This window comes from Humulus lupulus, chromosome 1, assembly GCF_963169125.1.
Source record: "Humulus lupulus chromosome 1, drHumLupu1.1, whole genome shotgun sequence".
Classification (NCBI taxonomy): Eukaryota; Viridiplantae; Streptophyta; class Magnoliopsida; order Rosales; family Cannabaceae; genus Humulus; species Humulus lupulus.
Genome location: NC_084793.1, coordinates 7,929,837 through 7,953,449, shown reverse-complemented (window position 1 = coordinate 7,953,449; position 23,613 = coordinate 7,929,837). Strand labels below are relative to the sequence as shown.

Genomic DNA, 23,613 nt, shown 5'->3' with positions numbered 1-23,613 from the left:
AAGGAAATAATCTTTTCACTTATATTACGGAAGTTATAGATTTCATATTTATGATAAATATTCTCGTTCAATTACACTACTGAATATCCAAGATGTAAGTATAGGCTATTCAGATAATATAATTAATAGAAATATTTTCAACGTTGTGACACTAATAAGATTAGATTTGATAATAACGATACTTATTTATCCATCAATAATCAATGTCAATCCTAGTCTAATGTAACTAGATACCTCAGATCTTATCTACTTTGTCAATGTCTTGGATAAGACACTGCACCATTATGTAAGTAAATCATATTATAGATTATTAAATCAATGAAAATCTCGTGCACTGATTCAATCTTAGGACTAATTCATTTTTAATATATCATTACAATTATAATCCACTGTAATAACTATAATTGTAACTAGTTACACATGTTCGTGATTTTATAGACATTTGTATTAAAAAATAATCATGTAATAAAACATGCGAGCAATACAATTGATGAACAAAATGATTTATATTCATTATTGATAATAAAATGTGTTACTTAAAAAAATTGGTTTTACAATGGCATAAAACCCAACATGGCCGCATTGTGGAGGTAATGGTTGTACACTACACAGTGTTTATGTGATTCTGTCCAATTTGACTAGTGTTGTATTCATGGAGTATTATTACTCTTCTCGCTCGAGTGATGGCCCGACATAGGGAGGGAGATAACCCCTTATTCTGGGTGATTTTCTTGTGTGAGAGAGATGATGTCCCCACTCGTTTATAAGCTGGAACTATTGTCTTGTCGAAATGACACTTTTATGGTGTGTTTGAAAACAATTGTTTAATTATTAAGGTAGTAATTACATATCCGAGTCATTGCACTATATTTTAAAATATAAGGTGTGTTTGGATGTGAAGTGACAATTACTTATGAATTATTATTATCATATTTGGCAAGACAGATAGTAATTACACAGAAAATTAATATTATGTAATAAATACTATTTAAAATTGATAGTAAATAGTAATTACAGTCAATTCTCATGGGGATTATGACTATGAGAATTGGAGTGCAATTGAGACTCCTCAAATTACAATTATTGTGTAATTACATAATTAGATAAGCACGCTAAATTGAATAATTACTCTAAATTACACTCAATTTCAATTACAATGTAACTTTCCAAACAAACCCTTATTCTCTTGACTTAGGCTTTTCGGCTTTTGGAAGACTCTCATGAAGGTGCTCGATGTTGTGACATGTGGCTCATAAATATTTTACCCCCAACAAAAGATAAAAAAATAAAATTATGATTATTCTTTCTCCAAACAAATAAAAATAAAAGAATTACATGTTTTATTACAAACGAATTATATTTATTTAGTCCTTATTAAGGTCTCCAAGATGTCATGTTTCGTTTTTACTCACTACTAGTTTATTAGCTATTTTTTTTTAGGATAAAATGTTATTTTTCACACCAAACTATAATATTTGTGGACTTTTACCTTCCGAATTTATTTTGTTTGGCAAAAATATCTCCGCACTGTACTTTTGCCAATTCTGTCCAAAATAAGAACAGTTTGTTGACGTAGCAATTAAAAAAATAATTTTTTTTATTAATTAATCAATTATAAATTAGAAAATATAATAAAAACCATTTTTAAAATGAAAAATTGATTTTTAAATTTAAAAAATTCTATAAAATCCTATAAAATAAAAAAACCATAAAAAATGAATTCTTATAAACAAATCAAGCAACAGATTCGTGAGATAAAGCTTTAAATTTAGCAAAGAAATTATAAACAACTTAATAATTATATTTCATGGGTTGTTTCTAGGAGTCTCAACCATCCCAATACAAGACATTCAGTAGTCTCCATTGAAAAATATATAGTGCAAAATCAACTAAGAAAGACCAAAACTAAGACACTACCACATTAAAATAACAGATTACAACTTTTTATACCAAAGGCATTTCAATACTTCTGAGGGGCCTGTTGGGTCGGCAACAATGCGAACCGCTTCTTCAAAAGATATCTCTGCCTTGAGTGCTTGTCATCCGGTGAAAAGCGGGCTGCAAATGAAATCGAAAAGAAAACAGAATCAATAAAGACATAGCCAAATCTCAGAATTTGTGTTCAGTGGAAAAAAGAATAGCTTTGATATAGTATGCACAATGTCTAAGACAAAAACCAGCTCCCGGTCTTGAAATTACAATGTCAATAAGTTCTTTCAAAATTGACTATTTGTTCACAATTAGAAGTATTCCAGAAATGTAGTGTGCGATAGATAGAGTAAATAGCTCTACGAACGAATGGGTCGAATTTCAATCAACAGAATGAAAGCTCAAGTCATTACAGCAGAAAAACCAACCAAAGTATAGGTTTTGAAATGAGAAGTTTGTATTGTTAATCATTACTCAGAAGAATCAAGATTACAATTGTCCAATGCGAATACGAAGGTGGCAGAATAATTTAGGCATAGGAAGTTTATTAACACAACTAATTTCCGGAACCATTATAGAACAAAATGCCAACAATGCCACTATACCAAGAGCAAGTTTGAAATTTTACCAGGATGAGCAGACTGTGTAGCCAACCCCAGTGGTGATTCTTTCTGCAATCAAAGAGCAGGTTATGATCAATGTCAAGTAGATTAAAGAAACTTAATCTTAAAAACAAACCAATATTGATGGATCATGGAACAATAGTATAAACAGAGAATAAAAAAAAAGAAACAAATGAAATTTGAAGCCTAACATTGAGCTTCCAGTAATATCAAATAAAATCAACCTAGACACTACCCAAAAAGATTACTCATAATGAATCAAGGTTTCCCAATTTCATTGCTTCATTTCAGATGTAAATTGGGATAACGTGGGTTATAGTAAACAAAGCTTCAAAATGGGTAACAGTAATAATTCTAAGTTCCAATATTTAAAGGTGGGTATCTAAGAAAAGGTTAAACAAATTGACAGAAAAACATAAGCATCTTTACCTTAGTAGTATAGACTTTGTTACCTTCCTCGTTGATGTAAAACTGAAGATACATTTTTGCTGATTGTACGATACAACCTGTTAGAATAAAAGCAACAAAAACAAAATCCCATCAACTGATCGTATTCATAATATACACACACACAAAAAAAAAAAGCATTTCAAAGACATCAATCAATACAAAAACTTCAATAACAAAAATCGCTCAAAAAGTATTTTCCTCCAGTTCAAACGAAGGATATTCAGGCAAAACACAAAAGACCCTTTCTTCTAAAAAGTTTATAGGGTGCTAATATTCAAACCTATGGAAACTTGAAGAACAGAACCCTAAACTTAAAACCCTAAACCCATAAGAAAACAAACTTCAAAATTTAACCTTTTGGGAGAGTGAACGACGAGAACTGAGGAAGGGAGAGAGTCTTTGCTTCTGTTAATAGGGTTCGTTAAGGTTCGCTTGTTATATGAAGCAGCTTATTTGGGCCAAAACAGGCCCTTTTATTGGGCTTTCACCTAAAGCCCAAAAAAGACCACAACAAAATGGGGATAAAATGGTAAAAGGTAGCTTACGGTGAGAAAAATATATATAATTTTTAAATTTTTGGAAAAAAAAATAATTATACATATAGTAAGTTTCGGAAAAAAAAAGTTTAAAAATATGGTAATTCCATACAATATATAAATAAATTACCATAAAATTAATTACACAACTCTTTCTTATTTTATCTTCTCTCCCTCACGATATCTCTCTCTCCTCTCATTTATTTATTTCGGATATTGGTAATGCCACCTCCGTTGTTGCCCCGACGACGACCTGGTTCTTCTTCTTCTTTCTTCAAATATGGTTTTATTCTTCTTTTTCTTTTTCACATATAATTTTGTACTTCATATTTAATTTTTCTAGGTTTTTTTTTTCCAAATCTGTTTAAGCAACCAGTACCATGACGTCTGATTTATTTTATTCATATTTGATTTTTTATAGACCTAACTGTAACCAGTTACAATAACGATTAATTTATATTATTTTGTTTATATTTGATTTTGTTTTCACACCTGACTAAGTAACCAGGTACCATGGCAATTGGTTCTTTTTTTTAGATTTGATTTTTTTGTTCAAACCTTGCTGTAACCAGTTACGATTATGATCAGTTTAAATTTTTTGTATGAATCTTATTTTTTTCAAAATCTGGCTAAGTAACCGATTACCATCACAACTGTCTCTGTTTTTTTTCTTCGTTTTTTTCAAACCTAGTTGTAACCAGTTACCTTCACGATCAATTTAGTTTATTTTTTTTATATCAGTTTTTTTCTTCCAAAATTTCACTAAGTAACTAGTTATAAATCAGTTGATATTTTGATAATGGTACATTACTTAAAAAAATAAAAATTATTTTTATAGTTGTGACCAATTACTACAACATTACTTAAATAATAAAACTGATTTTTATAGTTGTAATCGGTTACCACACATCACTAAAAAAAATGGATAGTGATATACGACTATTATCACAAAAAAAAATCAAAATTGTTTTGTAGTGGTAACCAGTTATTTTGGATAAAATGTTGATTGAAGAAGATAAAAAATAGAAGAAAATAAGAATAAATGAGAATAAAAAGTATGATTAAGAATGTATTTTATAAAATATAAATGATAAAAATTAACATTAGTAGATTAAAATTATAAAAAAATAATCTCAAAATATATAAAAAATAAGTACTAAAAATGAATAAAAGATAAAATATGGTGTACAGATATATGGGGAAAAAACCTTCATAAAAATGTAAAAAAAAATTGCCATAAAAAACTTAAAAATAAAAAACTGTCATATTTTTCAAAGTTTATAAAAGAGGATTTTTCATAAATATGACTTTTATGTTATTATTGTGCAAAAATATGAGAATTATACATTTATTAATTTATATGAGAAAATTTATTGAAGAAAAAAATAAAGTATGAGAAACACAATTACTTACTAACTAAATATGATAAACTTGATTAAGAGTAAAACTACGACATAAAATAATTTTTATACAAAAATGTAGGAAATTAAACCTATAAAAGTGAAAATTCTTAGAAAAAACCATAAAATAATATTTTTTTTTAAAAATAAAACCATATTTTTTGCAAACTTTATTAAAAAATACATATAAAATGTAATTTTATTTTAAAAACTAACAATTCAGAACAAAAATAAAATTATTCTGCTTAAACATTGTGTTGTTATATTCAATTTTTTCTTCATCATTAAAATTTAATTTAGAATTCTATTTTAACTATTTTATAAAATATAAAGTCTAAAAAATAATTTATTAAAATACAAAATACAAATAAATAACGAGACAAACATAGGTAGGATAAATCCTCTAAAATATCTCATGTGTAATTTCCTCAATATTAAAGATTTTACTGGGCTTTACCTATTTATACTGAAGCCCAAAAAAATGGGAATAAAAGAGAAAGAGAAGGGTAAAATGGTAAAATTGGAGACAATCCAGTTGACCTTTCTTTCAGGCAAGGCAAGGCTTGGAACCCACGTCTCTGCAACAGCGCAACCCCATTGATGCCCTCTCTGCACCTTCGTTGATTCATTATCACACAACACTCACTCTTCAAATTCACGTCAAATTCAAATTAAATTTCGAAGCTTGCTTTTTTTCTTTTGGTGTCGTGAAAAATCGAAACGATGTCGTTCGACGAAGAAGATGAGGCGTTTGAGCACACTCTCCTGGTCGTCCGCGAGGTATCCGTGTACAAAATCCCTCCCCGGAGCACCTCCGGCGGGTACAAGTGCGGCGAGTGGCTTCAGTCCGACAAGATCTGGACGGGTCGGCTCCGAGTGGTGTCGTGCAAGGACCGTTGTGAGATCCGACTCGAGGATCCGAACTCGGGCGAGTTGTTCGCCGCCTGCTTCGTTAATCCTGGCCAGCGTGAGACCTCAGTCGAGACCGTGCTCGACTCGTCTCGCTACTTCGTGCTCAAGATCGAGGACGGTAATGGAAAGCACGCTTTTATTGGGTTGGGTTTTTCTGAGCGAAACGAAGCGTTTGATTTCAATGTGGCTTTATCGGATCACGAGAAGTACGTTAAGAGAGAGCACGAGAAGGAATCCACCGCCGCCGGTGAGGTCAGCGACGATGCCCATATCGATATCCACCCTGCTGTTAATCACAGATTGAAGGTAACAAATATATATATTTATTTCATAGGCAGAGATTCGAACTCAGAACCCTTTACATTGCGCGTTATTGTATTTTGTGTTCTTGAATGTCAAAAATGGTTCACTGGAGAATGTAGGAAGGTGAAACTATACGGATAAATGTGAAGCCTAAACCGACGAGTGGAACTGGGATGCTATCAGCGGCTGGGCTTGCGGGTCCAGGAAAGCCGAAAGCAGTGGGCCTTGCTCCGCCGCCGGGGACAGGAAAAATCAGGTCTCCTTTGCCACCTCCTCCTAATGATCCTGTTATTGCTCGGTTGACCTCCCCTGGTACTGCTACTACTCAGGGTGTTGGTTTTAATGTCACCAAGGAAAACACCAGGAGGGATAGTGATTCCTTATCAGATCTTTCCCCACTTGAGGTATGATTCGAATTTCTTATTGTGGAAACAAATGCAAATGTTGCAGACAGTAGAACTAGTTTACCCCATTTGCGTTTTAAAAAAATTGAGCACATTCTTGCATTTCCGATGGCAAAAGGGTTGGTTGTTCATACTTTGTTGTGTTTATGGTATTGGGTGTCTTAGTCTCAGGCCAATGAGTTGATCAAATATAGTTAAGTTATCATCAAGTCATTGGGTCTTGATGTGTGATCCAAGTTTTGTTATTAGCAAAACTGAGATGCCAGGATGTGTTGATGATTTATTTTTTTGTGCGGAGTAGCTTTGATATTTGATACATAGAAGCTACCAGATAGTGTTGTTTGGACTTTCTCTTGTACTAAAATCAAACTTGTGCAATCCAGTTCCAGTCTACACATGTTCATTCTTACTATAGCTTGTTGCTGCATTGATTTAAGGATTACTATAATTGTGGCATTATTGGGAAATGTAGTTTGTTCTATTAGTTTTAGAAACAAATTCCATGCGAAGGAAAATAAACCCTGTGTTTCAACTCGATGTTCATACTTGTTTTCCATTGAAGTTTCCTTACCTCAAAATGTAATTAAATCTTTATATCCCATTTCGTTGAGCTGCAAGCTGTGATTTTACGACTTGACACAATTACTTTTAATGATGAGTTATGGGAGGTGCTCAAGTAGTTTATGATGAATGTGTTGATCTTTGATGGGCCATGTTGATTGGTGTCGTGAGTTTATTGTTGCTCGTGGGTCATTACTGTGTTTTTTTCCCACTAAGAAGTATCTTCTAATTCACTCAACAAAAAAGGTTTTCTTTCCTTATTGTGAGTAGAACAAGAAGTGATTTGTATCATAACCAAGTGATTGGAAGAAACCATGCATTTACAGTCTGAGAGCTGTCTTTTGTAAACTTGTTTATGAGCTTTCCTCTACTCAGATGAATTCATCCGAACACAGCCAATCCTTCCCTTGAAATTTTGCTACATCGTGTATAACATTATGACATTTTTGCAGAGGAATCTTCCTTCTGCTACAGGCTCGGGATCAGCGAAGACCACCGCAGCTGGATGGGCAGCTTTCTGATTGTGGAAGCAATTTGTTCATTGTGGTTGAGTTCATGTCTGATGTTCTTTTTTTTTATAATTTTTCCTTTTTTTTTTTCAAAAGAAAAAGAAATGAAGGAATATATGAGAAAAGTGAGAAGGCGCTAAGTACTGAATACTTATTATCTGGAAAATAATTTGTTTTCTGCAATATATTTATATGCTTCTCTGATCCTAACAGCTTCTCATTGTGAACTTTCTTGGGCTGTTGATCTTCCTAACTTGTTTGGATATCTATTATGTTATGTGTTATGCTTCTTATTTTTTTTATTTCATTCCTAAACAAATTAGGACGAAAAAAGATCGTTTGTAGAAAATGACACTTTCTTATTTTCTTTCTTGTGAGGCTTTATACAGATTTAGAAAACGATTACTACGTATTTTTTTTACAATACCGGTGGATCATTTTTTTATTTTCGATACTTGGATAAATATAATCTTAGTTTATACTGTAGGTATTTAAAACTTGTAAATTTTTAATAAATTTTGAATAATTTACGAAGCTGAAAATAAGGTTTAAATTGTCAATTTTTATAAATGTACACAAAAAGTACAAGCACGCATGTAACAGATAATTTAGACCATGTTTTAGGTATTATGGTTTATTATAAATTTTTTAAAAATTTATAGGATGTTCTAAATAATTATAATGTAAGCCATCATATAAATTTTTTTAAAAATTATATAAAGAAAAAAAAAGATGTGTTGTAGTCGATCTTACAAATTTAATAAAATTAGAAGTTAGATTTTAGTAAAAAAAATTAAACTTTAGAACCAAATTATAATAAGTCGGAAGGTATCCAATGACATATCTTAATAGTATCCCATGCGACACGTTTGTGTTGTAAACGACATCTATATCTGAGAGAGAGAAAAAGAACGACGATATATGCCATTCCTGCAGAACTTACCCACAAAGTTTAAAACTAGATATTTCACTTCAAACTCTCTCAGTTTCCAAAATCAAGAGTAAAAATTTTCTGTACAGGGCCGTTTCAATATTCAAAACAAAAATACATAAAAAAACTGTTCAATGTGGTTTTGTTACAAGATGTACTAAAAATGAAGAACCACTATCCCTACTACTCTGTTTCCTAAGACCTAGGATTAAACAAAATTGAGTAACAAGGATCACAGATTAGTTTTGATAATCTGGCTTTAGAATCCACACTGAGCCGTTTGAGGTTTTCTCAAGTACAGCTATTTCCTTCAAAAGATTTTTAAACAAGGGAAGATCCTCCGAGGGTATTCTGTCCCTAAAATGCTGCACTATGCTAGCAGAATCTGTACTCCCACCTCTTTGCGTTATGAAAGTACAGATTTGACGAATTAATACTTCAGGCTGAACTCTAGACTTGTTTTTGGATGATCTCGACGGTCCAACATCAGCTGATTTTCCTCTGTTAACATTAGAAGCAGTGGACAACTGATGCTCGATTCCAGCACCAGCAGCACTCGCTTGGTTTCCTCGGATTCTGGCTAGTAATTCTGCCGAAGATAATGCCTTTCCACCAGATGCCCCAGCAGAAATGCCATTGAGATTATTTGTTCCAGTTCTTGAAGATTCGTTTGATGATTTAGAGCTGTTGATTAACTTTGAATTCACAGTTGAGCCAAATTTATGCCGGACTGATGAGGGTGCACCGGCGGTTCCTGATTTCCCAGTCCATGTTGGGACGGAGATGTTTTCACGGCTTCGAAGCATTCTTGATTGGCGCAATGCTTCAGCTGCTCTTTGAGCGACTCGAGAAGCTTCCTCCTCCAGCCTCATTTTTTCTACATCATGGGCATTCATAATCGCATCATGGTTGACTGCACTCTGGAAATAGAAAACAAAATCCGGTAAGGAAAAAGAGGAGGACCAAAAAAAAAAAGAAAAAATAGAACGTGAGTTGGTTGATCATTGATATGCCTTAACCACAGGTCAAAGGAGGTCTGGAATTTAACATTGATAAAACAGTATAAATCCATACGTGTATCCCATGGGCGAAAAGAGACTTCAGAATGTTTGCTTCTTCATCCTTTTCACCTTCTTCACCATCACTGCGATCGGCTTTTTCTTTCCCTTTTCTCCCTGAAGGTGCGGCTTCTATGTTGTTTCCTTGATCAGTTAAAGCCTCAGCAAATTTGACAGATTTCTGCTTATCCTGTTCTTCTTTTTGCAATCCGACAACATTAACATCCTCAGATAATTGACCAAAAATATTAGAAGTCTCGGTAGTCCCAGGCTCTCCATCATCATTTAGAGTGAACAGATCCTTCATATCTCGAGCTTTAAAAAACCTTTTCTGTTGTGGGTTCTTCAGTATTTTATTAGTGAGAAAATGCTTGTAAATCTGTCGATGATATACCTTCTCCTCAATAGTTCCACGGGTGATGAGTCTATATACAGTTACATCCCGCTTCTGACCAATACGCCAAGCTCGCTCTCTGGCCTGATTCCATGAGTGTGCTTTCAAAGTTAAGCAATGTTTCAAAAAGGAAGCGAAATACCTTTGAGCATCCACCGCAGGGAAAATGTATCAACAAAGCATATTGAGGGGCATCTAAACAAGATAAAAAGAAGAATCAAGCACATCACCTGCATGTCAGTTGAAGGGTTCCAATCAGGATCGAAAATGATCACCCTGTTTGCACCAGTCAAATTCGTCCCTAACCCACCAACCTTCGTTGTCAGAATGAAAATAAACAAATCATCTGAGTTGTTAAAATCATCTATTAAGGCCATTCTCTGTTTTACGGGAGTAAGACCATCCATTCTCCTGTAGTTATAGCTACTAGAAATCAAAAAGTTTTCAAGTATGTCCAGCATTTGTTGAGTCTGGGTGAAAAGAAGAACACGATGACCTTGCTCCTCCCAAACTTTGAGCACTTGGCCAACTACTTTCATTTTCCCACTTCGTTCAGGATTTCCATAATCTGGATTCTGGCAGGAATGTTCCCTCTCAAGCAGATCAGGATGGTTGCAAATCTTGCGCATCACATCAATTCCAGAAAGAGAGTTTCTATTCCCATCAAATATTTGTTCCACCTCAGAGCTAGCAAGAAATGCTCTGTAAACAGATCGTTGCTCAGTAGTGAGACTGCAAAAGAGGACATGTTCGGTCTTCTTAGGAAGATGGGCATTGACATCCGCCTTCATGCGCCGAAGGAGATAAGGCATAATTAAATCTCGCAGAACCACAGCACACCTGTGTCATGAGTTTTTAAGTCAAGATAACAGCACATTGAGCAATCCCACAAAATTAATACTTATGAACCAAATTTGAAACAGATATCTGTAACTATCCATAGTTTCAGAGATATTGCAATGTGCTACCTGTATGCTGTGGAAACTTGTAGTGGTGAAGCATTTGCATAACCTCCCACAGATATAGGGACAGCAAATTCAGCTTCAAACACAGGCAAGACACCCAACTTTCCTGGGAAAACAAAATCAAACAAAGACCACAACTCAGCAAGTTTGTTCTGAATTGGTGCACCTGTCATTATTATACGGTGAACTGTCTGCAGCTGTTTGCAAACCAGAGTAACTTCTGCATTCGGATTCCGAATACGGTGTCCTTCATCTAAAACTGCATATCCCCACTCTATGTCAAGTAATCTCTCCCCTAATATACGGAGTTGCTCATAAGTGGTAATAAGCAATCCAGATTCTGACCTCAAAACACTGTTTATCAAAGAATCCCACTTCTTAGAGGTTTTGGATGATAATTTTTCCTCATAATCACTGTCCAGTGAACCTTCACTCTCAAAATCACTTTCATAAGAGTTGGATCGTTTCTTTCTATTATTTAGATCCTGAGCAGAATCATGAAGTATTTCCACCTTAAATCTTGGATACCATTTGTTAGCCTCCCTTTTCCACTGTCGCAAAAGTGTGACCGGGCAGACAATTATGCTCGGTTTATACATGCCACTGAAATGCAAAGCACCAAGAAAAGACAAGACCTGGATGGTCTTTCCAAGCCCCATCTCATCTCCAATAATTCCTCCTGCTCTTTGGCAATGCAATTCCCATAGCCATTGGACCCCCACTCTCTGATAGTCAAAGAGTTGGTCAAAAATTTTCTCTGGTATCTTCAGCCCACCTTCAAGAACTACACATGGAGTTCCATTATCATCTTCACTATCAATGTCCTCTTCCTCCTGTTCTTCTTCACCAGCTGAATGGGACAACTTTTCTTCTATATCTTCTGCAAAATAAACAAACTTGTCTCACACAATGATAAATAGTTCAATCACAGACATATCATTGAAAGGAGAAGAGGAGGGGGACGTAGAACAAAGCCAAAATACACAGTTCTTGTAATAGAACATAAAATCTACCAGAAATTTAGAGACACCATCCAACCCTCAAATATCACAACTGACATACCACTTTCTTCCAAGTGACGATCCTCAAGAGATATGCGCTTCTGCCACCTTTTGTTAGGTAGAGGACGTTTACTTTTCGTTTTGCGATTCTTCTTTCTCTCTGCCTCATTTTCTAGAGACTGGTGAATCTTTATAGGTTTTTTGAGCCTATGAAAGGGGCGAGTGGGTGCTTCAAGCTTTGGTAGGGCATCTGGATCAAGCAGCTTTGTTGTTGGGCGAGCTTCGGCAGCCTCAGCCATTGATTGGGCAGCTCTGGCAATGCTAACTGAAGCAGAATCATCATTTTTGTCTTCTTCTGTGGATATGTTATGCCTCTCAGATGGCCCTGGTTTTTGAAGGCGACGCTCAAATCCCTTAAGCCTATGAAAGGGAGTTAAAATTCCTTTCCGAACTAATTCATCCCTTTCCTAGCATATCATAAGTATATAGTTAGTGTAAAGTTGCAAACATGAAATGTCTATTGTACCTTCTGAAAAAACAAATGCAAACAATTTGCTATGGTTGGGTATACGAACTCACAGTTTCAACAAACCCAGTAGAAGCTGCATCCAATACTGCATCAAAATCACCATCCTCATCAAATGAGACAATTTTATGTCGCTTCTTTGAAGTTTTGCCTGTTATTGGAGCTTCTTTTGACTTCCTTTTGGGTTTTAACTCTTCCTTGACAATATTCGATATTAACTTGTCATACGCAATACCTTTGGAAGGTTTGTTCTTTTGCAAATCTGAAATCTCTTTCTTAATCTGAGCCTTTGTTTTCTCTAGACTTTTTAACCGATCAGTAGCTAAAGCATGGTGAACATCTAAATCATTAGGAGATTCTTTAGGGCTGCCTGTATCCCCCAGCGTTGTGCTGTCAGGACCATCATATGTATGGTCTTCATTACCATTTCTTCCTTGTATGACAGTAGAGGCAACAGCATCTATTTCAAATTCTACAGCTCTCAATTTACTGAAGAGTTTTGCCTGGTTTGCTGATGATGGATCTACATTTTCTGACCTCTCAAGACCACTATTATTAGTGTCTTGTCCAACTTCAGAACAGTTCTCTTCATTTTTTCTCGCCTGACAATGAACACTCACTATTGTCAATAGAAAATTTCCAAAACAACTTTCTAATAACACATCATTCGTTAGCCAAAACTACTACAATTTCTAAAGTAAAAAAACCAATGTTCGTATCAATGCTAATATTTGCTGGAAATTTACTCATTACTTAATGTCACCAATTTCCCTCAGCAGAATTATGATAACACGCATTGTTTACAGCATACACATATTGCTTTTTTCTTTTTCCCCTACTCCAAAATGTGCATAAACAAGTGAATTCAAGACGATTAAGAATCGGCATTCAATTCAAGGTTCATTTAAGCAAACCAAGGATTACATTCCACTAATAAGTGACTAAGGCACTAAAGCAAACTTCCTTACAATGCAACCACTTCAACAAAGTAAACAAAACAAAAAACAGCACATTACCTCTGACAATATGTTACGCTCAATATCTTCAGGATTCGCCGACGTTATACCCAAACTACTCAGCAAAATCCTATCTTCGTCTTCCTCCATGGTATGTACTACGATGATCAATTTCTTCACTCAAATTTGTATCATTTTACATTACTATACACGCAATCAGCACCTGAAACTGTACAAATTTTTACAGCAATTATAAACAAGTACGCATTCAAGTTTCCATACCTAAGCAAATAAGGTTCATCATTCACGCCATTCTTATAAAAATCTCAGATACTGAGTAAATGTGCCATTGAACATATAACAAAAATATTTCCCCAAACATATACATATACATGAATGTGAGAACAGATTGAAAACAACGAATTTCAAGAGTTACCGAAACTAGAGACTTGAATCAGCTCGGGTTGAAATTCGTCCACGATTCCATTGTTAGGTCAAAAAAATTAATTTAATTTAAAAAAATTTACAAAAAAATCAATCGAAGCTTATTATAAGAATCGAGCTGTCGAAGTCGAAGGCGAGGGCATTGGCTCCCTCGCTTTCTTTGGCGGGTTTAGTCGTGGAAAAGCCAAAAAAGCCCCAAAGGCCAAAATAGTGGGGAAGGGCTTTTCTTTTTCTATTTAACAGAGAAGGCGCACGATTACTAACCTACGCCAACCCCCAATTTGACTAGCGACGTGGCTTCTTGCCCAAGCAATCAAAGTCTTTAGCTTACGTGGCTGGTTGAGAATCAACCACATGGACCCGTTCAACGCTCGAGCTTAATAAAGCCACCAACCTTTCCACGTGTCTTAATTCTATTGGCTGTTTTGGGTTCGGGAAAATGTACATAAAGCAGGGGAATGAAACGATCGAGCTCCGAGCTACTCGAAGCTATGGCGGACGGAGCAGTGAGAGTGGAAGATTCGAAGGACGAGAGTTCGAGCGGTGGGATCAAGGTGTGTGGGTTGCAGTTCAGCTATGACGGACAACCGCCGCTCTTCGTCCATTTCGACCTCAACATCTCGCCCGGATCTCGATGCCTCTTGGTTGGCGCCAATGGATCTGGTAACCAAATTACGTTCACTTAGTTTACATTTTCATTCGTGGTCTGTTTGTTTCCCGAGAATTTCGAAAATAATTTTCCAAGAAAAACTACGTACGTTTTTTTTTATATGTACAACTATAATGGCAGGGAAGACAACCTTTTTGAAGATTCTGGGTGGTAAGCATATGGTTGGAGGGAAAGATGTGGTGCAGGTGTTGAATCGTTCGGCTTTTCATGACACCAATTTGGTTTGTAGCGGTGATTTGGTATATTTGGGAGGATCTTGGAGTAAAACCGTTGGTTCTGCTGTGAGTTTCTTTATCGTTATTGATTCTTTTCTTCTTTTTCAATTCATAATCTTAGTTTTGGAACAATTACTAGCACCACTGAAAGCCTCTAGCTTAATAAGAAGGACATTTAGGGTAGAAGAGCCCCCACTCTGCTTGTAGTGGGATGTGTGCAAGTTCTGCAAAGCTTTTTATGGGCACTGAATTGTTGAGATGGGTTAATTTTGTGTGTGTATGTTATATGCATTCATACATACACGTGAGTATAACTGTCAGTTATATTCCACTACTACAGAGCTCCTTTTATATGTCATTTCCTGCTCTGTTTTTGTTAAACACATATCTCCCTTTAGGGATATTGTTAATGGGTTTTCTTCTTTTGCTCTAGTATGCATGTGATGATCATGTATTCTGTAGCTTGGGCATCATTTATGACTCATATATTTTGATTCACTTTACTGACGATATATGTGCTTTTGAAAGGTGACACTTGATGCTATGCTAGCTCATGTAGTGTGCTGGTAGCTCAAGTGTTGGGTGGTGAGTGTGTGTGAAATGAATAAAGGGTTCCCCTCTTTAAGATTTAGGACTTTACTGTTTAAGTTACTTCATTACGGTTAGGTTTATTATTTAGTCTTAAAACACATATATTATGGATAAAATTGTTTCTTTACGCTTTCAGGGAGAAAATCCACTCCAAGGAGACTTCTCTGCTGAACATAAGATAGACTCGTATTTTTTTATTCACTTTACTGACAAGCTATGTGCTTTTAAAAGGTGTCACTTTATGCTAGCTCAAGTGGTTGGGTGAGTGTGTGTGTGAATGAAGGGTTTGGCTCTAAACTGGACTAACTAATGGCTAACAGTTTTCTGTCATGTTTTTTTTTTAAGGATTTATGAGTTTATAGTCTGAGTTACTCAAGTACGGTTAGGTTTATTATTTCAAATGCATTTAGTCTTAAAACACATACATTATGGATAAAATTGTTTCTTTAGGCTTTCAGGGAGAAATTCCACTCCAAGGAAACTTCTCTGCTGTACTTGTAATAGACTCATATATTTTGATTCACTTTACTGACAATCTATGTGCTTTTAAAAGGTGACACTTTATGCTAGCTCAGGTGGTTGGGTGAGTGTGTGTGTAAATGAAGGGTTTGGCTCTAAGCTGGACTAACAGTTTTCTGTCATGTTTTTTTTTTTTTTAAAGATTTATGAGTTTATTGTCTGAGTTACTCAAGTACGATTAGGTTTATTATTTCAAATGCAATTAGTCTTAAAACACATACATTATGGATAAAATTATTTCTGTACGCTTTCAGGGAGAAATTCCACTTCAAGGAGACTTCTCTGCTGAACATATGATATTTGGAGGTAGGTTATTAGCTGCTATCCAATGTGTTGCTTTCTAATTAATTTTCTCAATTTGATGCCATACCCTTTTCAAAATAACGACTTGAATGAGTAAGACAACCCTAAAATTGTCTCTAGTTTGTTTGAAGTTGGGTCGAATTTACCCATTTGATGTTTTAACTATTTTCCTTTTAACCCCCAAAAAATGACAGTTGAAGGGAGTGATCCTGTTAGGAGAGATAAGTTGATTGAGCTACTTGATATTGACCTGAAATGGAGAATGCATAAAGTATCAGATGGGCAGCGGCGTCGAGTCCAAATCTGCATGGGACTTCTTCACCCATTTAAGGTATAATAAAAAATCATGAATATAAGTTCGATCAATACAATATAAAATGGTTGTGTGCTCTCTTTTTCAAGGGTTCTCTAAAAATACCCAAATCAGAGTCCTGATTATTGATTAAACGTTGTAATTCACATCAAGCTGACTCTGTCTTTGGTATTAGTCTGAGTTCAGTTAGAATGAGATTTCAAAAACAGGAGGCCAGCATTTTGACCACTTTCAATGTCTTAACAGGTTCTCTTGCTTGATGAGGTAACAGTCGACTTAGACGTTGTTGCTAGACTGGACTTACTCGATTTCTTCAAGGAAGAATGTGAACAGGTATTATTGACTTGTTCTAATTATTATTACATCCACACATGCATAAACACATCAAATGTGAGGCTTTAAAGAACATATATATAAATGGGGAGACAATACATGTGCCATTGGATCTGAAAATTTAATTTGGTGATTCTTTGCATTGAATTATTTCCAGACAAAGCAATTTCATAATGTGATGTTTAGTTGTCTGGCCATGTATTATGAGTTCTGTCAGCGTTTTGCTCTTCTTGATGACTCCCTTGTTGCTGGTTTTGTGATTTTTCTTATTAATTATAGAGAGGAGCTACAATAGTATATGCAACCCATATCTTTGATGGGTTGGAGACATGGGCAACCCATCTGGCATATATCCAAGATGGTGAGCTTAGGAGATCCGAGAAGTTGTCTGAGATTGACGAGTTAAAGAACTCAGCCAATCTACTCTCGGTTGTGGAGTCTTGGCTTCGTTCTGAAACTAAGCTCGTGAAGAAAAAACCTGTCAACCCTCCTGCCCAAATCCAAAAGAGCTCTCCTTTTGGTTCTTCTCCTTTTGTCTCATCCAGACACATGGCTTATTACCGTTGATTTCTTAAACACCAATCCTCAAATTGAGACCTGCTTTTGTTATGTGAGTAAAGCAGTAATTTAAGCTTTGATAATTTCAATTACACATATGTTACTGAAATAATATCGATTTGTTCATAATAAAAAGTCTCAGCATTATCATTTTGTATCTTTTGGAAGTTGGAGCATTCTTTTTAGATTTTGAAACAACTTTCTTTAAGCTTTGGATGAGTGTTTAGTGTCACCCTGCTAGTCACTATCAAGTTTTGGAGTTTTGTTTTTGTTTTGGATAGTATTGGAGTATGGTGCTCCACATATAATGAGTGTAAAAATATTGAGCCATTAATAAGAACATGAGTAACTCCACTAATAACCGATTGGTTTTTAGATGGAGTCTAAAAATTATTGTCATGGTATCATGAGTCAATTCTCTAGCAGACATTCGATCCACACGGAAAGATATTTGAGATTCAAATAGTGAGCTAAGCCACACGAGATCCGCATAGTGCAGAAAGATACATGAGATCCAAAAAATTAAGCGAGCCGAAAAATGAACACTTGTGAAAGCAAACAAATAGATGACTTAATTTAGATTAAATACAAGGAAGGCCACAAGAACTATTCATGATGGTACAGCATACCAACTGAACTGAGGAATTTATCTGATTTAATCTCTTAATTACCATAATCTATCAGTTACAAGTTACCATAAAATCTACTTTGCTCTGTTTTTTGTATAGCGACTTTGACATGTATGACTTACCAAATTATGCATTTCACTATCTACGCTTTATAAGATTACCACATGTCCATCTGTTTATTGTGACTAAATACAACTGCTTCTATACAATTATATAATAATGTTAACATATAAATAATATTTGTAATAATTATGTTACTAAAATCATCCACAATGTAAATACTAATATTGATGTCAAATTTTGAACAAAAAGTAAATAAATGTTGTACACATATTGAGATTATGCTTTGATGTACAAATACTATATGCAATGTCGTGGTTAATTATGTTAAATTTAATATTAAGCTATGTTTTGTGTTAAATTTAACATTGTACTATTTTTATTCTATTTTCATATTGTGTTAAAAATATAACATATCAGTATATATTTAATATTTACTACTCATAGATGAAGATTAATAATTATGATGATGTGGCAACATAGTGACTTAGTATAACAAGTCACCAATATGTAAATATTTTTTTTTACATTAATTTCGAATTTAGTTTTTTTTTTTGCCATAATTAATGTTGTTTCCAACCAATGAGAGACATTAGCTATATTTAGAAATTGAAATGCATTTGAAAAATGAAAAATTTACAATATTATATTTTCATAATAAATACACGTTTTTCATCAAGTAACCCTTCCAAAAAATTGAAAAAATCAAATTTATTTTTAGAAATATTAATTAACAACTTTAATTCAATAGTTAATATTAAAATAATCATTCATGATTAGTAACCATTCAAAATGCACTCATATTTAATATTGTATTAAAGTTGTTTTAAAAGCACTCTTATCATTGACTTTACTCTCTTTTTCAAAATACATCACCAAAATCTAACTTAGTTCTATTTTATATTATTAAATACATCAACTTCTTCATTTTTTTGTCTCTACATTATTTAAATATTATATATTTTTTAATATTTATATATATAAATAATACACATTAACAAAATAGGAATACCACTGTTAGTGCTCAGCAGTACTGTGCCTAGTCTCCTCTTAATTTGCCACCTCCATCTTAAAGTCTTAGGTGTTGTTTGGTAATAATTAAAAAAATAATTTTTTATTTAATTAATTAAAAAATTTACAATTAAACATAAAATATGTTTGGTAACTCTATTTTTATTTATTATTTTTTAAAATTTTAAAATTTTTAAAAATATAATTTTTTCACTTTCAAAATTTTTTTAAACAATTTTTAATTTTTTTTTCATTCTCGTCTTCAAATCAACATATCATATTGTTAAACAAAAAATAAAAATAAAAGTTATCAAACACATTTATTATTTTTTGTTTTTAAAATAAAAAACAAAAATAGTTACCAAACATATTTTTATTTTTTTAAAATAAAGAAACACAAATAAAATAATATTTTTATTTTTGTGTTTAAAAAATTCAAAAACAAAATTTTTACCAAATGGACGAATATTTTCTTCTATTGTTTTTAATATATATATATATATATATTTATTGAGTTTGGTAGAGCCGTAAATATCTATATAATCTCTACTAAATGTATATAGATAGATTCATACATATCTAAATATCCTCTATATTGTTGGGATTTTCATGATTGTTGGAGTTGAAAATTTTTTGTAACTAAACTTGTACTAGATATAGAAACAAACACCAAGACCAATATAACAAGATTATCGTTACAAAACACACACAAAGTAGTAAAAGATGTTAGGAAGAATGAGAAGAAGAAGAAGAAGAAGAAGCATATAATATAATATAATATAATAAACCAATACTCAACCACTCCAAACTTGTGATGGGAATACCTCTCCAAACTTTTCTCCACAACCACTCATCTCATCATCTCATCTAAACCAAACCAAACCAAAACAAAACAAACACTTTCAGTTAAAACAAACAAGTTTATAAAACTGTTCTATTCCCTTTTGCTAATCTTGGTTTGAGACCCAATTGATGAGTATGAATGTAATGTCATGTCATGACCCATATAATACATATTTTGTGATTATCATGACCAAAACCAAAGAATATTCTTCAACAAACTACTATATTTAAACATTATGAAATTATTTTGTGAGGCTTAAAAGGGATTGTGGTGTTAATAGATTTTAAACCAAATTAATTTTATTCTAATTGTTAAAACTGAATAAAGGTATTGAAACAAAAAAATTTCAAACACCTAAAATATCAACTTTAACAACAATAAAGCTCTCTAATAATTATTACATATTTAAAAGTAACTTAAGTAATTTAAATATAGAATAAATCATTAATTTTTTTTATTTGTGTACAAATAAATAACATAATATATATTTATTTGACTGTATATATAAGTCTTACTATATAGATGTATAATTTCTTAATGAGGTTATTCTTATTTTAACTGATTTAAATTGGAAAAAAAATTATAATAAAATAAATGTTATTCTTAAAGAGTGTTTGGTATGGGGTAAAATGAAAGTGAGAATGAGAATCTAAAACACTTATTATATTTGATTTAATTTTTTATAGGATAAAATTAATAATTTTTGTGGGTCTGCATATATTTTAAATATAAAGTGAACCATTTTATATAATTAAGTTTAATATCATATTCATTCTAAGTCTCTTTATAATTTCTAAAATCACTCTACTGCGCAAAATAAACATCGTATTCGTTTTACTGTATTTGGGTTTTGAAAAATGGTCCAGAATGTCCCCTTATCTCGATAAACATTTCAACACGGCAAGGCAACATCGCTTTGTCTTTTTCCATTTTTATTTTATTATTTTTTTTTGGCTTAGAAAAGAGTTCAACTTTGTTTGAAGTATAGTATCTAAACATGACAACGTGTGAAAACTAAAATATTATGTGTATTAGAGATGAACTAATTCACTTACTCAAAATATTTTATGTGAGAAACAATCAAACAAGTATAGTTTGTCATCTTTTCAACTGTTTTTTTAAAAGAAAAAGAAAACAAACTTCCCAAAATGACGCCTTATTTTTAGTGATACAAGTAATATGTAAAGTAGACACAAGAGAAACCTTCACTTAAACCACTAATGAATATATATATATATATATATATATTATGAGAAAATTGTAGAGTGCAAACCATGGGAGCAGTCGGTACTAGAATAATTGTATAGGTTATAGTTATTTAGAGTCTGTAAATTTTTTAGAAAATTTCAAATAATTTACAATATAGAAAATATGATTTAAATAAATTATGTATAAAAAAAAACAGTCATACTTGCAACAGATTATTTAAACATTATTTTAAAATTATAATATACATAGTCGTAAGAAAAAATTCGTTGAAAATCATTCTCTTATTAAAAAAACAGTAATAGGTGCACCAATATGCCCATTTTTAGGGATGCACCCTAAACTAATCCTATATTATAAATAAATTTATGTATTAGTAGGTTTATGTTAGTGGGTGACATATTTCACGTTTAGATAATATAAATTAAAAAGAGAATACAAAAATCAATATATTTATACGTTATTAAGCATATGTAGGGTTAAAATTCAAGTTAACTAACAAAAAGGAGAAAGAAAAAGAAGAAGAAAGAAAACTAGTTTGATTTATAGTTTAATTTTATACTATTGCTATTATCGATAATATTATTTATATACCAACAAGTATTATTATTTGTAAATTGATTTTTTTTAGAAAATATTAATACAACATTTTATTTTATAAAACATACTAAAATTAACCACGTATATGATTTTGGTAAGAAAATAAAAATAAATAATAAATAATAAACGACTACTTTATATTTGTTTTATTGTAAACATAATTTTAATTGATATGTTATATTTTTATTTTCGGAACTAAAGGTAAAATAATATTTTTTGGATATATAAAGGTAAAATAAATATTTGTTGGATATATAAAGGTAAAATAATTGTAATAATGTAAATTATTTAAAAAAAAAGTCTTGTGTGATATTATAAAAAATAATTATAATTTTATTACTTGTACCAAAACAATGACAGAAATATCTTATTAATTAAATTTTTTTTTTTACCAAAATCAAATAGAAAGTTATCTTTATTTATTTATTATTATTATATAGTTATATTTTAGTAAAAGACTAAAATATTTTAAATATCTAATTATACTTATAATATTTTGCACTAATCTTATTTTTTCTCTTTAAATTGAGTTTTACTAATATTTTAAAATTATATTAATTATTATAACATATCAATAATAAATCAAATCTATTGTAAAAATTATATAATTTAAAATATATTTATTGTATTTTTTTTAATTGATTTTTCATAAATTTATGTTCGATATTGTATTAAATGTTTACACTTTTTTATTTTATTATTTATTATCATTTAAAAAAAATTGATTTTAATTTTGTTATAAAAGAAGCATGCAATTTTATTTCATTTTTAGGATAAGAAAGATATATAATTCAAGACCCAAATTATACATAAATATATCTTATAATTTATTATAAAATAAGATGTATATATAAATTTGTGAGGTATAAATATAAATATAGCTTCTTTTATCTTTTACCCTCGTAGTCACTTTTGTTCATTTATATGTGCAGGTAACTATTTAATAACATTGTATTTATTTACATGAACTTACCAATCTCATTTTATTTATAACAAATATGATTATTGGTATTTTGGCAAAAGACCTATTTTAAAAATTATTTTGCACTCTAGTTTAGTTTTAATAATTTTTTGTAAAATTGTCTCTTATAATTTAGACAGTTAGTCGAAAATTTAAACAGCTAGTTGAAAAATTCAAATAGTCAATCAAAAATTTTAGACATCTGTTCGAAAATTTAAACAACGGGTCGAATTTTAAATAGATGTTACTTTATTAAAAATTATCAAAAGTAGATCATAGTACTAAATCACTTAAAAAAAAGATGTTTGAAGGAGCAATTTTCACTAATTTCTCATGATCAATTAAAATGATTGATCTCATCATTATATATAATATTTCACTTAATGTGCATATATTACGGAAAAATTTCCTAAATCTAGTCGAACGGATAAGATCATATAGAATAAATTGGCCGAAGCCACTCATGATTATATAGATAAAAAAATTATGTGAATATATTATTATAATTTTTAAAAGATCATGCTTTTAGGAGAGATTAAAGTAATCTAGTGTTTTTTTTTGGGGGGGGGGGGGGGTTCCAAAAGTGTTTTGTATTTTAGTTAGAATAAATAACACTTTTATCTTTAAATTTTTGACACTATTAGATTGTGTCCTTAAAATATACGGTCAGTTAAAATTTCTTCCTGAATTATTGATATCATCACATCGTGCTCCTGTTACGATTTGCATATAGAATAATCAGCATTATTATACGGTCAGTTAATATTTTGCACTAATCTTATTTTTTCTCTTTAAATTGAGTTTTACTAATATTTTAAAATTATATTAATTATTATAACATATTAATAATAAATCAAATGTATTGTAAAAATTATATAATTTAAAATATATTTATTGT

General features: G+C 31.9%; 4 protein-coding genes across 5 annotated transcripts; 2 read left to right on the top strand and 2 right to left on the bottom strand.

Moving 5' to 3' along the window:
* Window positions 1–1,780: 1,780 nt before the first annotated feature.
* On the bottom strand, window positions 1,781–3,434 carry LOC133785008 (H/ACA ribonucleoprotein complex subunit 3-like protein). The gene is made up of 4 exons (XM_062224267.1): window positions 3,357–3,434; window positions 2,982–3,058; window positions 2,558–2,600; window positions 1,781–2,058 (listed from the first exon to the last, which is right to left on the bottom strand). The coding sequence occupies exons 2-4, from the start codon at window positions 3,033–3,035 to the stop codon at window positions 1,961–1,963; spliced, it is 195 nt and encodes a 64-aa protein (XP_062080251.1). The 5' UTR covers window positions 3,036–3,058; window positions 3,357–3,434; the 3' UTR covers window positions 1,781–1,960.
* Window positions 3,435–5,453: 2,019 nt separating this feature from the next.
* Window positions 5,454–7,929, top strand: LOC133785005 (uncharacterized protein At1g03900). Its single transcript, XM_062224265.1, has 3 exons — window positions 5,454–6,156; window positions 6,273–6,557; window positions 7,571–7,929. The coding sequence occupies exons 1-3, from the start codon at window positions 5,662–5,664 to the stop codon at window positions 7,637–7,639; spliced, it is 849 nt and encodes a 282-aa protein (XP_062080249.1). The 5' UTR covers window positions 5,454–5,661; the 3' UTR covers window positions 7,640–7,929.
* Window positions 7,930–8,420: 491 nt separating this feature from the next.
* On the bottom strand, window positions 8,421–14,145 carry LOC133784988 (protein CHROMATIN REMODELING 8). 2 transcript variants are annotated; one of them, XM_062224256.1, is made up of 8 exons: window positions 13,895–14,145; window positions 13,519–13,681; window positions 12,556–13,104; window positions 12,038–12,443; window positions 10,979–11,855; window positions 10,241–10,850; window positions 9,633–10,094; window positions 8,421–9,478 (listed from the first exon to the last, which is right to left on the bottom strand). In XM_062224256.1, exons 2-8 carry the CDS (start codon window positions 13,606–13,608, stop codon window positions 8,798–8,800), a joined length of 3,675 nt encoding a protein of 1,224 aa, XP_062080240.1. In that variant the 5' UTR covers window positions 13,609–13,681; window positions 13,895–14,145; the 3' UTR covers window positions 8,421–8,797. The 2 variants fall into 2 exon arrangements, with proteins under 2 accessions (XP_062080240.1, XP_062080234.1); XM_062224250.1 differs by having other exon boundaries at window positions 13,519–13,687; window positions 13,895–14,144.
* A 214-nt stretch (window positions 14,146–14,359) lies between these two features.
* On the top strand, window positions 14,360–17,561 carry LOC133785000 (ABC transporter I family member 19). Its single transcript, XM_062224261.1, has 6 exons — window positions 14,360–14,565; window positions 14,693–14,853; window positions 16,152–16,203; window positions 16,395–16,531; window positions 16,760–16,846; window positions 17,126–17,561. The coding sequence occupies exons 1-6, from the start codon at window positions 14,361–14,363 to the stop codon at window positions 17,411–17,413; spliced, it is 930 nt and encodes a 309-aa protein (XP_062080245.1). The 5' UTR covers window position 14,360; the 3' UTR covers window positions 17,414–17,561.
* The last annotated feature ends 6,052 nt before the right edge of the window (window positions 17,562–23,613 follow it).

Coding starts and splice junctions, on each gene's coding strand:
- LOC133785000 (XM_062224261.1), top strand. CDS start 14,361: ATGAAACGATCGAGCTCCGAGCTACTCGAAGCTATGGCGGACGGAGCA. Junction 16,204..16,394: donor TGAACATATGATATTTGGAG/GTAGGTTATTAG, acceptor AAAAAATGACAG/TTGAAGGGAGTGATCCTGTT. Junction 16,532..16,759: donor GACTTCTTCACCCATTTAAG/GTATAATAAAAA, acceptor ATGTCTTAACAG/GTTCTCTTGCTTGATGAGGT.
- LOC133784988 (XM_062224256.1), bottom strand. CDS start 13,608: ATGGAGGAAGACGAAGATAGGATTTTGCTGAGTAGTTTGGGTATAACG. Junction 12,444..12,555: donor CTACTGGGTTTGTTGAAACT/GTGAGTTCGTAT, acceptor ATGATATGCTAG/GAAAGGGATGAATTAGTTCG. Junction 10,851..10,978: donor CAAGTTTCCACAGCATACAG/GTAGCACATTGC, acceptor CTCATGACACAG/GTGTGCTGTGGTTCTGCGAG.
- LOC133785008 (XM_062224267.1), bottom strand. CDS start 3,035: ATGTATCTTCAGTTTTACATCAACGAGGAAGGTAACAAAGTCTATACT. Junction 2,601..2,981: donor ACAAAGTCTATACTACTAAG/GTAAAGATGCTT, acceptor CTTTGATTGCAG/AAAGAATCACCACTGGGGTT. Junction 2,059..2,557: donor TACACAGTCTGCTCATCCTG/GTAAAATTTCAA, acceptor TTTCATTTGCAG/CCCGCTTTTCACCGGATGAC.
- LOC133785005 (XM_062224265.1), top strand. CDS start 5,662: ATGTCGTTCGACGAAGAAGATGAGGCGTTTGAGCACACTCTCCTGGTC. Junction 6,157..6,272: donor CTGTTAATCACAGATTGAAG/GTAACAAATATA, acceptor TGGAGAATGTAG/GAAGGTGAAACTATACGGAT. Junction 6,558..7,570: donor CAGATCTTTCCCCACTTGAG/GTATGATTCGAA, acceptor ACATTTTTGCAG/AGGAATCTTCCTTCTGCTAC.